The sequence below is a fragment of the Syngnathoides biaculeatus genome, chromosome 12, assembly GCF_019802595.1.
Source record: "Syngnathoides biaculeatus isolate LvHL_M chromosome 12, ASM1980259v1, whole genome shotgun sequence".
In the NCBI taxonomy this organism is placed as follows: Eukaryota; Metazoa; Chordata; class Actinopteri; order Syngnathiformes; family Syngnathidae; genus Syngnathoides; species Syngnathoides biaculeatus.
Window position 1 is genome coordinate 16376819 of NC_084651.1, and position 17984 is coordinate 16394802.

At 41.6% G+C, this 17984-nt stretch overlaps 1 protein-coding gene across 1 annotated transcript; it reads right to left on the bottom strand.

The window, feature by feature from the left end:
• Positions 1 to 928: 928 nt before the first annotated feature.
• Positions 929 to 7735, bottom strand: LOC133509638 (alpha-internexin-like). The gene is made up of 5 exons (XM_061836866.1): positions 7415 to 7735; positions 6560 to 6790; positions 5787 to 6314; positions 4638 to 4762; positions 929 to 1166 (listed from the first exon to the last, which is right to left on the bottom strand). The coding sequence occupies exons 1-5, from the start codon at positions 7718 to 7720 to the stop codon at positions 980 to 982; spliced, it is 1377 nt and encodes a 458-aa protein (XP_061692850.1). The 5' UTR covers positions 7721 to 7735; the 3' UTR covers positions 929 to 979.
• Between the last annotated feature and the right edge of the window lie 10249 nt (positions 7736 to 17984).

A 17984-nucleotide genomic window follows, 5' to 3' on the forward strand; every position in this document is an offset into this window, starting at 1 on the left:
AGAGACCAGCATGCAGAAAACCCTCCACCCCTCAATCCCTTGCAGGTGCATCACCCCTGCTATCTTGTCAGAACTGAGGAAGTAGTCAAGTTTTGAAGAATACACAGATAAGCGTCAGATGCCGCATAGACCTGACTGCTCGGTGAAGTTGTCAATGCTGCGACACTGGGTAGTATTTTTGGTAAATGTAGTAGCTATTCCAAATATACACAGTGCAGCAGATTAACTGCTGGCTCGATGATCGAAAATGTCTATTAAAAAAGCACAATGCCGTTCTGATGGATCCTCTAAAGGTGTGCAGGTAGAATGACAGGAGAGACAAGTCATCGCTTGATCTTTTTATTCTTACCATCAGTCCATACAAACTAATCCCACTCTGAGTAAGGTTGGACATTGATGCCTCAAGTTACCTAAGTAAAATGCTGTTTCGATCTGCTCTATTAGTACTGTATATTTACCACCTATCATTTTCACAGCTGCTTCTAAAACAGGTTTCCTGACATCAAGAGTGATGTTGGCCACAAATGCAGTGGTAGTCACACACAAACCAGACAGTTATTTAAGTAACTGAAGAAAGAACACTAATTTGAAGCTTTTTAAGACATAAGCAAACAACCTATTTGGTGTGATAAACGTTTCGTTAACCACCACACTTCAGACTGACCGTTGCTCTGGTAGATTAGTAGTTAATGAATTGCAACCGACCCTTGAGTAGGTTAACATCAACTGGTTTCCATCTTGATACAAGCTTCCATTTGAGAAAAATTTAGAGTCCAAAAATGTTCTACATGTTTCAGACTTAAGCACTATGGAAAGAAAGAAATCATACATCTCACTCCTGATTTTCATCACTCCAAAAACATTACATGAACTTCAATGTGATATTTGGGCCCTACTGGGCATATACAGCAGTATTTGACTGGAACTTTCTATCTATGTACCGTATTATGTGTCTCCCTCCCTGCCTCCATCTGTATCTTTAATTATTGGAATTGATGTCGGCTTCGTCCTTCTCCTCCTCCTTGAGGCTTTCCTTCTTGGCTCCATCTTTATCTCGCTGGTTGCTTCTGGAGGAGCCGGCTGGGGGTCTGGTCTGGTAGCTGTAACTGGCGGCTCCGAATGACACCCCTGAGTTAAAGTGAGTTTCCTCGCCTTCCAGCAGCTTCCTTGTGGGATGAAAGGACATATATATTAAAGATTCTATATTCTGCTCAACCAACTTTTTCTAGTATTTGGGGTATAATATTGTCTTGATGGTCCCTCAGTCCATGTGAAATATGAATTAAAATCATCCACGCATTCCTGAAACGTTCCACCGAAAGGCCTGAAATCAAGTCATTTGAATTTCTCAAGCTTATCTACATCACTAGTGAAGATATTTGCCTATATTTCTACTCCTTTGCACACGACAAACACAAGTGGGTCTTCTACATGGAGGCAACCAGTCAGAGAAAAGGGGTTGGTCTTAGCTAAATAAGGACAAGGCGGACACAAAACTGGGTCAAACAGAAGTAACTCTCAGAGAGGCCTTTTCTGGACACTTGTGTGATAAAGCTAAGATGTTTTATGAAATACAAATACCACTTTTATACTAAGTCCATGTTAGAGAGTCACTCTATGTGGGTCTAAATAGACTATACTGTATATGGGACCTTTAGAGTAGAAGTAAGAAATTATTTCATTTGTTCATTTTCCATGCCGCTTCACCTCACTTGGGTCACAGGTGTGATGGAGCCTATCCCAGCTGACTGGGCAAGAGGCGGAGTACACTCAACTGGTCAAAACAGGTCACATAAATAAACGATCCTTCACACCTGCAAGCATCCTAACTTTCCTTTTGTGGGAAGAAACCAGACTACCTGGAGAAAAGACACGGAGACAGATGAAAAACTTCACACAGGCTAAGCCGCGTTTCAATCCGGGTCCTCAGAACTGTGAGGCAGATGTACTAACCAGTCGTCCACCGTGCCACAGGAAATTATTTTTACTTATTTATTCTGCAGACGGAGGCCCATTTGTGTAGAGTGTTTGTGTGGGGTTTAATCTGTTAAGTTAGTAAGGTGGTACATCTACTGTGAATTTGTAAATGCCTCTCCATATTATGACATATTGTGGAACACTGAATATTCTTAACGGAAATTTGCACATTAGTGGCTATTTTAGGCCAATTAACTATGTCTTAACTAGCCTTGTCTTCGAGACAAAAATGTCTTTTCAGCAATGCTGTGTCATCTGTAGGTAATTAATCTTTTTGGATGGGTGACAATTACTGGTGCATTGCGAGAAATGCGATTTCCTCTATTGTTATGAAACAAAAACAATCACCAGAAAAAAAAGAAATTAGCAAATCAATATACATTGCTAAATTGTCGTGAAAACAAACCTATTTCAGTTGCAATGACCGTTAGACTATGGTACATCTGCTGCCTTGCTCTTCTACTGTATTTTCTCACACAAATGCCACCTCACGTTCCCAAACACACACACGCTATATAAATTATGGGGTTGAATTTGAGCATTTCAATATGCACTGCTAATAAAGTAGTGAAGGCCTAATGGTATTGTGTGTCAAACAAAATTTGTTGTTGCGATCCACATTGTAGTTATGTTTTTTCTCAGAGGGCTGTTATGGCTGTGAAACTACAAATGTTTAATCGCCACATCATAGTAAATGTACACACATAGATGTTTACTGTCACGTGACTCCATCTGGGTTACAGGTCACCATCAGCGCCATTTTGCATGATTGAAGTATTGACATTACAACCAAAAGTACAGTTTAACACTGACAAATGGTGGCTAATATATCTTTGAAAAGTTATTGGAGGGGATTAAATCTTATTACAGAAAAATAGAATGATGCCAATGTGACATATTCTGCTTTATGGTCTCAGTATTGGTTGGGTGAATGCATGAACGCTACAGTACCGGAGACCACGAGACTTGGTTTGACTTGTATGTTCAAGATTATTCATTATGAATATAGTTATAAAACACAACATTTGATGTATAATATAATACTTAGCTTAAGATGGCACTGCCGGCTCCCAAACACAGAAATGTATTTTCACTGTGAGTGAAAGCTTCTGTGCAGGTAAATTGTCTTCAATAGTGGGTGCTGGTAACTTCTTGAAGACTTATTAGCCATCATTTGTCATTGCTAAGTATCTGATGGTGACCAGTCCCGCATGTAGTCACGTGACACGTGATAGTTTGACAATTATTCCGGTTACTGTAAAAAGGGGTTTTGTTATGTGACAGAAGAGTGTCTGCTAGGATGAAGGGCAAAGTTTACAAAACAGTGGTGAGGCCGGCCATGATGTACGGATTAGAGACGGTGGCACTGAAGAAACAACAGGAAGCTGAACTGGAGGTGGCAGAAATGAAGATGTTGAGGTTCTCACTCGGAGTGACCAGGTTGGATAGGATTAGAAATGAGCTCATTAGAGGGACAGCCAAAGCTGGATGTTTTGGAGACAAGATTCGAGAGAGCAGACTTCGATGGTTTGGACATGTTCAGAGGCGAGAGAGTGAGTATATTGGTAGAAGGATGCTGAGGATGGAGCTCCCAGGCAAAAGTGCGAGAGAAAGACCAAAGAGAAGGTTTATGGATGTGGTGAGGGAAGACATGAGGGCAGTTGGGGTTCGAGAGGAAGATGCAGGAGATAGGCTAAGATGGCAAAAGATGACACGCTGTGGCGACCCCTAACGGGACAAGCCGAAAGGAAAAGAAGAAGACTGTAAAAAGGGGTTTGGTCATGGAAAATTCTTGCAATAGCTCAATATATATGACAATGGAAATTTTGTTACAGATTGAAGTCAGAATCTTGGAAGGTGATAGTCACAATGAATGAAATGGAATGGTGTGGCAGATTGGATCTGGCCTCCGGGCCTTGATTTTGATGCATGTGGCTTGAAGATTATTCGATGAAATCGATCCTGTTTGATTTCACCGCATCTCTTTGGTGACCCGATTACTCTCCATAAGACTCCCGCAACCGTCATGGAGACTCCTCTGCAACAAGCAGAGACTTGAGTCCCCATCAGGTCGCCAACTAGACTCCAGGCCAGTAAGATAGCGGACTAACTGATTATACCGTGGTATTGGGTCTGTTTGAAATGATCTTTTTGTCCTCCACAATCTGATCGGAAAACAAGTGAACCAAAATTCACAAATGTTTAATTTCACACTTACAATTGCAAATCCTTATGTATGGTCACATACAAAAGAGATAATGGAACAGTTTGCTACCTCAGTGTTGTAACCAGATAAGCTAAGTTAGCTTAGCTCGTCTTGCCCGTCCCCCTACTACCACTCTTTTTTTTTGTTGTTGTCGTAATTTTCAAGCTTCTGGATGCTCTGTGGCACTATGAAGAATGCTTCCTGTTTACGTTCTGATTCAAACTAAATGAATGAAAACGTAATTTTCTCGTGACCTTTCCTACATTTTGGTTTCTGCTGTCCACAATTTTGAATATAAATGGAGCAAAGAGTAGTTGATTCTTCAGTGGCAAAGTTTTAGGTGTATGTAGTTTGTGGTTTTATTGACACTCTTTTTTGGTCACACAATTACAACAGTGATAACAGTGATCATTTGAAACAATCATCATGTCTGTACTGTTTCATCTCCACTCACCTGTAAGCTGCTATCTCAATGTCCAGGGCCATCTTAACATTGAGGAGGTCCTGATATTCTCTCAGGTGCTGGGCCATCTCGCCCTTGAGGTTCCTCAGCTCAGTGTCCAGTTGGCCAATCGTCTCCTGTTGGAAGAGGGCAAGCAGAATGATGTAAAGAAACTCATTGGGAGGTCACACAGTGGATGGGTTACTTTTGTCTTTAAAAAGAAAAAAAAAACATAACCTTTGAGGCTTACTTAGTTTGAGCTTCCCTAAATAGCCAGTGAAAACAGATGGCCTTCCTGGATCCAATTTAGCAGCAGTCCAGGTTAATCTCGATGCAGAGGATCAGTTCGTTAAGAACTTTTGCTGTCTAAGCCCAAGTGACTTCCACACTAAAGCTATTTATTTTATGTGGAGTTTGTCATGCTCACCTTCGAAGATGATAAATCCAGTGCGAGCATTTCTCAACAGGTGTCAGAGTGTAAATGACCTGAGGTTTTCTTTAGTAAAATGATCATGCTTGAACAAAGTGGTCATGAAGTGGCAATTATAGCATTTCCATTCTCCTAGCTCATCGCTAGATGGCCACACTTTAGACAAAATACATGTACAGAACTTCACGTATGCATGATGTGTTTTACATTTATTGGAAGACAACCAGAAAAATCTGGACCCAGGGACCAGGTCATAGTTTGTAAATCTGCAGATATTCAACTCTGTCCAACTTGTCCTTGACATTGACATGTTAGGCCAGGGCCACCTTGAAGCGTGCTCTTAGCTAATAGAACTCAAGCTGTGACATAATTGATGACTTTGCCCTTTTCAATCCTATTAGTTTGGAACACCCACAACCTTCACTGACGTGTTGCTGGATATTCAGACGGAAGTAAGTTATTTTTACTCAACGTTTAGTGGGTATTTATAGTAACTAGTAATAACTGACTGGTATATACTGTATATATATTTTTGAATGTTTAACATGCTTTAATCACTCAGTGAATAGGCACTAAGGAAGACTTTTGAAAGTGTATGTTTGTTTTAATAAGTTCAAATGTGTTTAAAAGAATATTAGACGCTCTCACTATGCTTTTGAATCTGCAATATGTCGCCTACGGTCAGCAAGGACTAACTGTACTGCATACCTGGTCAGTTTCTCAATGCGTACCTGCAATGCTGTGACTTCACCATTGTGAGCGTCCTCCATCTCTGTGGTCTGCCTCTCGAGAGACTCATTGGCCCCCCTCAGAGTCTCGATCTCCAGGGTCTTGGCCTGCAGCTGCCTCCTGAACTCGTTCATCTCCTCCCTGCTGGCGCGCATGGCCTCGTTGCTCCTGGTGGCCTGTTCGCTCAGGGTGGCGAACTTGCTCTTGTACCACTCCTCTGCCGACTGCAGGTTTTTGGAGGCAATGGACTCGTACTGGTTGCGGATCTCTTTCAGCGCCGAGGTGAGGTCAGGGTTGGCGAGTTCAAGTTCCACAGAGACCTGCTGCGCCTCCATCAAGCTGCTCAGCTCCTGGATTTCTTCATCGTGGACTTTGTTCAGAAAGGAGATTTCATCCATCAGCGATTCCACTCGGCGCTCCAGATCCAGACGGATGGCTGCCGCATCATCCACATCCTTCCGGAAGGACTTCAAGGTTTGCTCCGTCTCTTCACGCACACTCAGCTCCTGCTCATACTTTACATTGAGTTTCTAAAACATAGCAAGTAGTTACACATCAGCAGAGTATGAAACAAATGTGATGCTGTAAATAAAGCAAGCATTTAGATTTATAGCTCTTTAGAGATAATGCTGTGGTGAAACTGAATTCTTGCTTGGAATTCATAAGTATTAAGCACCAAATATTCAGTGAAATCTGTTTTGAGTGTCAGTCAAAATGGCTCCAATGCTCCTCCTTTAGCAGGGAATGATACAGATACTCGTGGTTGCTGTTGTACCTGCAGCTCGTCTTCCATGTTATTCCTCTCGATCAGGATCCGGTTCTTGTCCCGGTTCAGGTCCTCCAACTGGGACCGCAAGTCCCTCAGCTCCTGCTGGTAGAGGTGAGCGGCCCGCGACGGCTCACTCTGCCTCTGCCGCAGGGTCACCAGCTCGGCCTCCAGAACTTTATTCTGCTGCTCCAAGTGTCTGACTTTATCGATGAACATGGCGAAGCGATCGTTCAGACCCTGTGTTGAAAGACGAATACCTCATTGGTCGCGGTTCCTGTTTGGCATCAACTGGGACGTATTGAAGATGCTTGTAAACCTCCAGGTTATCCATCTATCCACTTTCCAAGCTGCTCATCCTCACAAGGAGTGAGGATGAAATGTACGGGGAATGAATGAATGAATTTTGCATTTTTTGTTGTTGTTGTTGTTGTTGTTGCAACTTTGGAAATACATTGTTTTAAAATGAACCAATAAAAGAATTCATCCATGTATTTTCCAAACCACTTTATCCTCACAAAGGTCGCAGGACTGCTGGAGCCTCTCCCAGCTTTTGTTTTAGTCTTATTGGAATCACAATGCATATCAATAAAAGAGTAAATCTATTTTCTGTGCATTTTTTTAATTGTGACAAGTTTTACATATAGAAACAGTATTGTATATAGTTGACATTAAAATGCATTTTTATTTTTATGGTTACAAGTACATTTCAGCCCCCCTTTTTTTGAAGTACTGGAGTTCGATTAGTACTTTCACTTTCATCATTATCTGTAGTCTACTTCTACTTGGGTATGACATTTGAGTACTTCTGCCACAGGGATGTTGAGGCCACAGTAAACAACAGCAACATTTTCACTGACGTACCTGCAGCTGCTCTTTCTCATTGGTTCTGATGACCTTCAGTTCATTGTTGACCACCGAAGTTTGGCTCAAGTCGAGGGAGTCCGTGGCCACAAGAGAGAAGGAGCCTGGAGGTTGGCCGAGCCGTCTGTAAATGCCCACGGAAGATGTGCTGTTTCGGGACACGGCCATGGACCTGAGGCCCGGGGAGACCCGAGGTATGGATCTGCTCATACGGCCGGAGGAAGAGGAGGAGGCGGCGGAGAACCTGGAAGAATCCCCGAAAATCTTCCGGTAGGAGGAAGAAGTGTAGTGGTCTCTGTAGTTCATCTTTGGGTGTGAATCGGAGCTCAAAGTGAGAGACTTGGAAGAGATTTGCCGCAGCTTTAAGTAGCGCCGGATACAGGTGGAGCAAACCATTTCATGGCCGATACAAGACAAAATAAAACATGGACACATGTTTGGAAGCTGTCAAAACCATTTTAATAGAACCATTCCACACATTAAAAGATAAACTCAATTTGACATTTACAACAATATTTGTAAACGTTATGTTATGATCAGAAACCACATGGAACTGTCCGTGGTGAAGTAAGTGTTGTGCTGGTGTACTGCGTTCCCTCCTTACAAACTTATTGTAGCTGAGTTACTCCAACCAAAAGTGACCTCAAAGCAATACGAGTACATTGGCAAAATCCTTTCCCAAAATATTACGATCATCCTCAGGTTTCTGAAGAAAAAAATCCAATTGCTAAAAAATTATCATCTATATTTTTATATGAAGAGTTTGTTTTCAAAACGAGACGCAGGCATTTTTTTTCAGATTTACGAAACTCGCGCCAAAATTATCCAGCTCCGAATGGATAATTTTGGCGCGAGTTTCGTAAATCTGAAAAAAATGCCTATGTCTCGTTTTGAAAAACAAACTCTTCATATTATGATCACAGTTCTTTTATACAGTAGGTACAAATTTTGAAGATAACACTCTTAGACTCAATCAATCAAATCAATCAATCAATCAATCAATCTTTGAACACAGGATCCTCGCAACCACCTAAAAAATTGTTCTCAGCCAAAATAAAAGCAAAAAAGATAATGGAGGATTTGTTCCCAACTCCCCTCAAATAAAAATAATAAAAAAATATCTTCACTCAGCTCCTGTATTTGCAAATGGTGAACTACAAGTTCAATGTATGACCTCACCATTGATCGTAAGATATAGAACTCTTAATACTTCACATAACTCCACAGTTCTTTGGATCACTTTTATCCCAGAGGCCATATGTTTGACAACTTTTCATTGTCCTCAGGTACCCTACATCGACAGAAAATGTTCAGTCACATCTCTTAACTTGCACAGACACATGAATGTCGTACCAGGGCGCTACCGACTGCCGGAGACAAATTCCTTGTGTGTTATTACACACTTGGCCAATAAAGCTGATTCTTGATTCTGAATTTGAGGCAGCTATGATTCTGAAACAAAAGAGAATTGATCAAGACATTTTTTATACATTTTGGTACTTCAGCATCCCAACCAAAACACTCAAAGCTTCCACTGCCGAGACAAAAATCTCGGTATTCCCCCGAGGTCCCATTTGATCCCTACTGCGTATCATGAAAAAAAAAGTACTGTATTCGCTTTCCAACACATGTGATCTGCTACTCGTGAATTCACCTATATTTTGAAACCTATTACTCGTCATTCACTGAAAACTCACCCATTTGTCCCCCCCCCCACACACATCCCAAAAACATGCAATATTAATTGGAGACTCTAAATTGCCCCTAGGTGTGATTGTGAGTGCAAATGTTGTGTGTCTCTATCTACCATGCGATTGGCTGGCAACCAGTTCAGGGTGTGCCCTGCCTCCTGCTCGTTGACAGCTGGAATAGGCTCCAGCAGTCCCTTGTGAGGATAAATCGCTCAGAAAATGGATGGATGGATGTTAAGCCTTTATAATTGGAAAAAAAAAAAAAAAAAAAAAAAAAACAAGTAGTGCACTGGCGCCCTCTTGTTGTTTTCTGGGCTCAATGGGGACTGTGTTGAAGTGAAGGGTCGTGCGTTGCCCCACTCTTTGGCCATATATGTACACTAATGGGAATATAATTTGGGTGCGGCAAAAATACAAGTCTAACATGTCAGAGGCTTAAATTTCAAATGAAATTTTTATTATATTTCCGTGGTTCTTTGTACTTGAAAAGCTTTTCCGCATTAAAAGCATTACATTGATCATTTATTTGATATGCACTAATGCCAGTTCCATAGTGCTATGCATTTTGTTTTCGGGCGTCTTATCAATATATGGCATTCTCTATGTTGTGATTCTATCTTTTGTGTTCTACTTCATTGTTATTATTGCCTCATCCGTCTTATTGCAGTTCCATGCAATTGCCAAATGAGGTCAGTATTAAACAATAGTTTTTCATCCTGTCTTATTGGAGCCATGCTTGAGAGCAGGTGCACGATAATGCAAATGTTTGAAGATAATATATTTGTCAAGGTCAAAACAAAATAAAACATAGAACAAAATGTGAACACAAGTAATACAACACAGTTTGCTGCAAACTCTACGATTAAATAAAATTTTCACTTCCTGAAAAGGTCATGGATAGTTATGTATCGTTGATAAAAGTGTGTACAAATCTGGAGTAGATAATTATTATTATTATTATTTTTTTTTTAGGAAATGGCAAGCGGACACTGTAAGTTTGTATTTAAATGTATGCGCACACTACACACAGTTATTTTTAAACATACTGCTGGTGGGCCACAATTGGTCCATTAGGGGGTCCAATCCAGCCTGAGTGGGTGGAGAACACATTCCTTGCTATTTTTCCAACAAAATGGACTCTTTTTTTTTTTTTTTTGTCTACTGGAAGGTGCATCGACAACACTTAAATGACATTGATGCACTTTCAAAGGGCAAACAATCCCAATTAGTGTCAGGAGCACACTCATATAACATGCTGTGCCATGTTGACACTGTAAAAATAAATAATGTCGGACATTGAATATTCAAAAATAACAATCAAAAGCTTTACTTCAAAAGAGGCTGCTTTGTTGGAACTTTGTTGCCCCCCCCCACTGTCATAACTTACACATTTGTAAGATGACAATTATGAATAAACGTGAATATTTTCACAAAGCACTTGTACTTATTTGAATCAAAACAATGAGGGGGGGGGTTAGAACAGCTCTTATTTATGGATTTTTAAGCCACGAATATTGGGTTAAATGTGCCCCCCGAGCTAACGTGAGTTGGACAGCCCTGTGGTAAGGTAAAGCAATACTGTATAACCTCCGCCCCCCCCCCCCTCCAAGTCGCACACACTGTGGGGGGAGGGGTGACCGAACGACGTGACAGTTCGTTGAGCGGCGTGGCGGCGAGCGTTCGTGCTCGTGAGTAATATCGGCCGCCGCCACCGCCGCGTAGGCCGGGACACGACGCTCTGACTCAGCTGTGAGTCACCACGCAACGTGCCTGATGGCCACACGCAGCACAAACTACAGTGCTGCTGGGAGTCCTGCTGCGTTTAGGTACCGTCGGAAGAATACCAAGTCCCAGTGCTTGCCATTTGCTAAACGATCTCGTGGAATAACTGGTGGCAGCTACAGAAAGACGTCTTTATTATTATTATTTGATATCCATGCACCAGTACGTTTTTCAGACTCTCTAATAACGGCAGTAATTTTTTTTCCCCTGAAGCTAGTCCTGCTTTGGCTTCCTAAGACAACTTTAGATGGATATCAGGGATATTGAACAAATGCTTCAATGACTTTGAAATCCTGGCTATTGAAGAAAAAAAAAATCCCCATTAAGCTTCTCAGAAAGCAATCAATCCATATTCTTTTTTTTTTTCTTCTTTAATCCAACATTAGGTCCTCTCTAGTCGGGAAACTTTGTCATACACATAGAACAACTATGTGTTACTCTTCACGCAAAACTGCTTATTGGTTGATAACTTTGAGCTACTTGTACTACATGTGACATCAAATCATGCGAGTTAAGTACTTACTGCTTAGCTAGTAGTACAAGTTGATTGCACTGTTTTGTCTTACTAATGTGCAGAAATATCATACGGTGGAAGTCAGTAGTGGAACAAATGTTACAAGTAGGGCACAGTCATTGTACTAATGTGTCCTAGTTGTTCTACTAGTATGTTGAATTTTCTTACTAGTGAGGACACAAAGTTTACCAGTGCACAAAGCTTAAGTTGGCTATAAGCTTTATTGGACTTGCTGCTTTATTATAGTTGTTTATTTTCCATACCACTCTTTTATGTGGGAAGTTGGAATTTATACCAGCTGACTTAAAGGGCTACTGACACATAAAGCATGAATTTTAGTATATTTTCAATAATAATAATAATAATAATAATAAAAAAGGCAGCCAGAATGGACCCATCCCTTTTTTCACCACAGGTCATGATGTTGTCGTACATTGATTTTTGCATCTCCCGCCATGAAAATCCTCTCCAGGCATTTGTGTTGGAGAAAAACCAGGAAATTACGTTTTTTGCAGTAGCGGGGTCAAGTGTTTATATTGGTTCATACCTATTGTATGGGCGAAAATGACTTGTTTTTTTCATCGTGTTAGCCAAAATGACGGCTCGTCGTATTGTTGGATTTTTCTCGAACATTCGGGAGGATGGATTCACTCTTCACACTTTTCCAAAACACCCGGTTCGTCGTGAAAAATGGATTGCACAGATGCAAAGGACCAGAGCTTTGTGGGTTCTAAATGACAAGTAAGTGTGTATAGAGCTATTTAAAAAAAAAAAAAAAAAGTTGGGAAGGACTAATTTGTCTCACAGTTTATCGCATATGTTGCGTGATAATTTTGAATAAATCCCCTTGGTCAAACCAGCAAAATATAACAAAGCACTTGTATTGTGTTTAAGACAATTTAATCGCACACAATACAATTCAATACAAAACAATAACAAATTAGAAGCACAAAGACAATTTAGTAGCGTGTAACACGAGCTAACTAGCCAAATGGCGTATAGTCACCAAACTTGAACAACTTGTCCAAAAGAAGTAATAACATCCGACAACATAATCCTAATACAAAAGATCCGGGTCATAATAACTGAATAAAGTACGTAAGTCAGGGGTGCTAATCGTGTCATTGAGCACGGGCGAGCATTGTTCTTCACCGACGGGGCCAGCGTTGTTCATCGCCCCGGCTTTAGCCCCGATCGGGCGGAGAGGTGGTTTGGCCGCGTGCGGGAGGAGAAAGGAGCTCCCCCCGCACCGGCCACTGGTGTCTGGGCACCCCTGAAGTAGTTACGTCACCCGGCATCGGTCCTCCTGAGTACGCTACATACTGTCATACATATTGTCAGGGAGTCTGTTGTTAGCAAGAAATGATCCACATGTCATCTAAATATGGCTCGAAACGATAGGGTAATATATCACTTCACTCGATTGTGAGACGTTCTCCTATTTGGTCTCTGAAGGGGAGTCGGAAAAGTCCAAAAATCTCTCTGTACCTCTCCCATAGCAGGTGCCACTACGTGTTTTCTATGGCGACTATCCCAGTGTGACAGCTGTAAATGACGTTGGAGTTGAGTGAGACTTCTGCAACTTTGCGCTTAGATGAGACGCTCTCCGGTCATTTTTTTTTTCCAGTATAGACATTGAAGTGAATGATATTATATGTAGTTTTCATAACAGTATCTATTTTAAAATGTATATATGGATGTCAATAGCCCTTTAATGTAAGATGACTGACCTGTCAGTTACAAGATTGACAGAAGATAAAGTACTCCTGTTCACATTTTAGAGCAATTTACAGTATATTCTTTACTGAGCCGAACATTGAGTAAGGTTGTGTTCAGAATAATCCACTCATCATTCCTGAGTTGATGTAGCCGATACGTTAAACAAGAGATAAGACGGCTGGACCAAGGCAGTGGAGATATATGGCACTGACAGGTGCAAAACCAACATGCAAAGTGATCCAGCCATCCAAAATTTTGAAGGTACCAGAAGTTTCAGCACAGCGCTTCCCGTGCTGATGAGATACAGCAACTGATAAAACCAACATGCAAAGTGACCCAGCCATCCAAAATTTTGAAGGTACCAGACGTTTCAGCACAGCACTTCCCGTGCTCATGAGATACAGCAACTGATAAACTTGAAGATTCACTACCTCAACATCAACAACATTCATCTGATGAACCGAAACATGGGGCAGTGTGTATCTTCAACTTTTAAATATTTCTTTTAGAACATACAGCTGAGTACTGCAGCACTGTATGGAAAGCCCCCATTGCCTCCTTTACGAAACTGTTGCAGTTTCCCTCAAAAACTGAGGCAGTCCTCTTTTGTGGTGGAAAGTCCATCACCCCAAACAGAGGGCCAAGTACAACAGTGGCCAACTGTACTCAGTTTACACCGTAGTGTAAACGATGTCAAATGGATTATGTCAAAGCAGCAGTTTGATCAGAACGAGTTCTGGATTCCACTTATTGTGGCAGGTTTGCATGAGAGTGATATTGTTTTAACATTAAAATCTTAAATACGATTACGATCACACACACACAGAAATGGCTTTTTATTTACCCCGTTTAACTCCAATAGAGTTCAAATCCATCCATTTTCTGTACCACTTATCCTCACTAAGGTGTGCTAGCACCTACCTCAGCTGACTTTAGACGAGAGTGCAGAGTACACCTTGAACTAGTCAAACAAAATTAGACACAATCCTCAAATCAGACATTATACAAATGATTTGGGTTACATCCAAAATTTCCGTAGAAAATGTATCGCTAGTTGTATGTATTATTTTAGAATTGCAAGTGGTCATGGTATGAACAAAAGGAAGGTATCTGCATTGTGCTATTCCAATCATTGACTACTAGTTGACTGCTTTGTGCTGCGCCATCAGCAGAAATCCGGTTTGCTCCCAACCCGAAGTTTTGCCATCACCTTGTTGTTTCTCACCACAATCTCATCGCAAATCCAAGAGAATTTGTCATTTATGTAGTAAAAGTCTGGAAATCCTTTTATTCTCATCCGAAAAATAAATACTATTTACAATAAGTACTATATATCATTAATTGACTTTTAGCGACCCATTAATTAAGGTGGTTAATGTCAGGATAAACATTTCAAGTAGCTCTCCACGCCTTAGCTGTGTTTTTTTTTTTTTTTTTAATGAATGAATATGGAAGTAGGAACAATGTCATGCTGAACTAGAAGTTTCTTTCAGCTTGTCCCTTTCGGGGTCACCACAGCGTGTCATCTTGGATGAACGCACATATATGTTTGGCACAATTTTCACGCCGGATGCGCTTCCTGACACAACCCTTCTCAGGGAGTGCAGGCCTCAGCGGGATACGAACCCACAACCCCTGGTTTACCAAACCAGTGCTCTAACCACTGAGCTACAGGGCCTCAATGTCATGCTGAACTATTTAAGAAAAAAAGTCAGTCAGTTTCTTTCGGCTTGTCCCGTTCGGGGTCGCCACAGCGTGTCATCTCAGATGAACGCATATATACGTTTGGCACAATTTTAACGCCGGATGCCCTTCCTGACGCAACCCTTCTCAGGGAGTGGAGGCCCCAGTGGGATACGAAAAAAAGTAAAATGGCTAAATGATTAGAAAGGCTCATATGAAAAAGAAACCTGCAAAAGATTGTGTGATAAAATAAAAATACAGAAATGATCAACAGAACTGCAGCAAATTGGACAACAGCAATTAATCTTTTAAATTACAATGATGACCCACTTTTGGATTTTTTTTTTCTCGGAAGAGACAAGTTTCCCTGGAGTGGTTAGTTGTGACAAAATTAACTAATGAATTGGAAAAGAAACACACACACACAAATGCCTGAATGAAAGCGTCCCCTATATTAATATGTACGAAAACTTCTCCAATGAGGAGCCGTAGTCCTCCTTCCCTTTCTCCTACTTAGTTAAGGTTCATGAGCAATAAATCATTATCATGTTAATTAAGTGTTTTAGTTCTTTTCAGTGTTATGTTTTCAATTGTTTCCACATTTTACTACATTTATTTTCAACCACACTGATAATAAAAGGTAAGTACAACTCAATTTAGGGGCTGGAACGGATTAAAAGCATTACCATTCATTCCCATAGGAACTCTGACCTCAGGTTAAGAACAATTTGCGACATGGAACCAGTTAAGTACATAACTTGAGGTACCACTGTATTGATCTTTTTTACCGAGTTGCGCATCCAAGTGGTTGCCATTCCACTCGCTTGCTGCATTTTTGACTACTAGACTGAAGGTCTCAAACATGGCAACCTGACGTCAGCATTCGGGCAGTCGACTGGGGATCGGTGAGCACTGTCACACGGCTGCTGTGGTGCTGAAATTCAAATACAAATCTCCCGCGGGATGCATTCCTCGCCAGCTTGATGCCATGCGGACGAACCTCCGCAAGGTTGCAGCATCGTAAACAAACGATATTCTCAAATGGTTTCGTGTGGCACAAAACGAAACTGTGGAAAGTGAAACTAAAAGACAAAATCAACAGAGCTGTCAAACACGAGAGCCCAAGTTTTCCACCAAAGAATGCCGTGACTAAACACAGAAAATGATTCAAAACATGTTGGCATGAGGCAAAACTAATACTAAACCATGAAAAAGGTGGAAAAGTCCAAACAAAGGAGAAAGTTAATTTACAGCCCCCTCTTTGAAACTCATCAACTCTCGGATGATGTGAGACAGTTTTACACAATTTTAAACCACAACCATGATTATGACTAAAAGATAAGTGTTATAAATCTCTGTCTTGCATTGGAGTGCATTAGATCGGGCAAATAGGCCGAATGAAGTGACACGTGGGTGTACGTTGAGTCTTCAAGGAGTACGAGTAAGCGTGTCGACAACAGAGCTACGCATGTTGAACATCTTCTGCCATTACAGTGTATGATGTCACTGGTGTGTGACACTAGATGGAATCTTTTCATTGGAACGTTGGTGCCTTTATTTTGAGCTGAGTGTTCACAATCATTCTGTCCCTGGAGGCACTGACCTCCTTTTCATTCTTCACACAGGCAGCACCTCTCGCTCCCTTTTCTCTTTATTTTACTTTTAACATTTGTGTTAAGAGCTCGCCCGCTTGAGAGGTGCAGGTGAGCTGGAGCCGATCTCAACTGGCTGAATGTGATACACCCCGGATTGGTCATCAGCCAGTCACAAGGCGTATAACCTGCAGACAAGCAGCCTTACACCCTCACAATAAAAAATACGGATAAATTAGGCTTCATTTTACCTCTGATGTGTTTGGATAACCAACCCAAGCCCAGGGAGAACACGCCAACTCCATAAAGAACCCCAAACTCTGAGGCAGATCTATAAATCATTAGTCCACCATGTTGCCAGGGTGAGGCAAATGTTTGAAAAGACACTGATGAGCAGCAAGCAGGTACTGATGTGTCGGGAGGTCCAAGAACCTCTCAATGCAGCATTGTCCAGTGGCTTGTAGTCATGGATAAAGCTATCGTTCTGACACTCGTAAAAAAAATATTGCAAGAAGAAATATTGCCAGGTCATGTTCCATTGGTTCTTGCATGGAGGCGTGCAAAAACATAAGTGGACCCAAGTTCAAGACTGTAAAATGCATCCATCCATCCAGCCATCCATCCATTTTCTTGCTGGAGCCTATCCCAGCTGTCATCGGGCAGGAGGCAGGGTACACCCTGAACTGGTCGCCACCCAGTCGCACAGCACATAGAGACAAAAAGTCACACTCGCAATCACACCTAGGGGCAATTTAGACTGCCCAATTTTTTGAATGTTTTTGGGATGTGGGAGGAAACCGGAGTGCCCGGAGAAAACCCACACCTGCACAGGGAGAACATGCAAACTCCACAGAGGCGGGGTCGGGGTCGAACCCTCGACCTCACAACTGTGAAGCTAACACTTTACAGCTGAGCCACAAAAACTAATAACGAAATGACTCAAAACCAAATAGTCGAGAACTTACCACTACAAACTGCCTGAGGATATTTGAGGGTGGACCGACTGAAAGGAAAAGAGGGAACAGAATACAATGAGGCACACATGGACAAGACACAAACAGGTGGAGAGAGCTGATTGGCTGATACACAAAGGGAGCAGGAATGACGAGAACAGGTGGTGACATAACACGCAGAGGAAGGCTTGAACAGCATACGCAGAAAAACTAATAAATTACAACACAGCAAACACTAATGATCACGAATGAACATTGATCATGACAGGAGTGAGCTCAGGAGCAAGGAAAAAGAGAGCGCAATCATGTCAAAGCCGAAAGGTAAGCAGAGCTGCAGTGTGAGCACACATGACTGTTTATGGTCATTTATTGGAGGGTGAGGATGTGGTTAAATTAGCCAACGGTGGCTTTGCGTAGTGATTTTTATTGGCTGCACAGATCATGTTAGCCAACAGTTATGTATTTTGATAGGCCGCACTAAACTTGATTGCTCTGTAAAGTTGTCGAAGGGTTGCCCGTGCGCGGACCGTTTAGGGTTTTTGAATATGTACTGTATATGTATACAGGCACACACACATATAGAGTAGATTTCAAAGAGTCTACACAGCCTTGCCAAATGGGCAGGGGTGTCAAAAT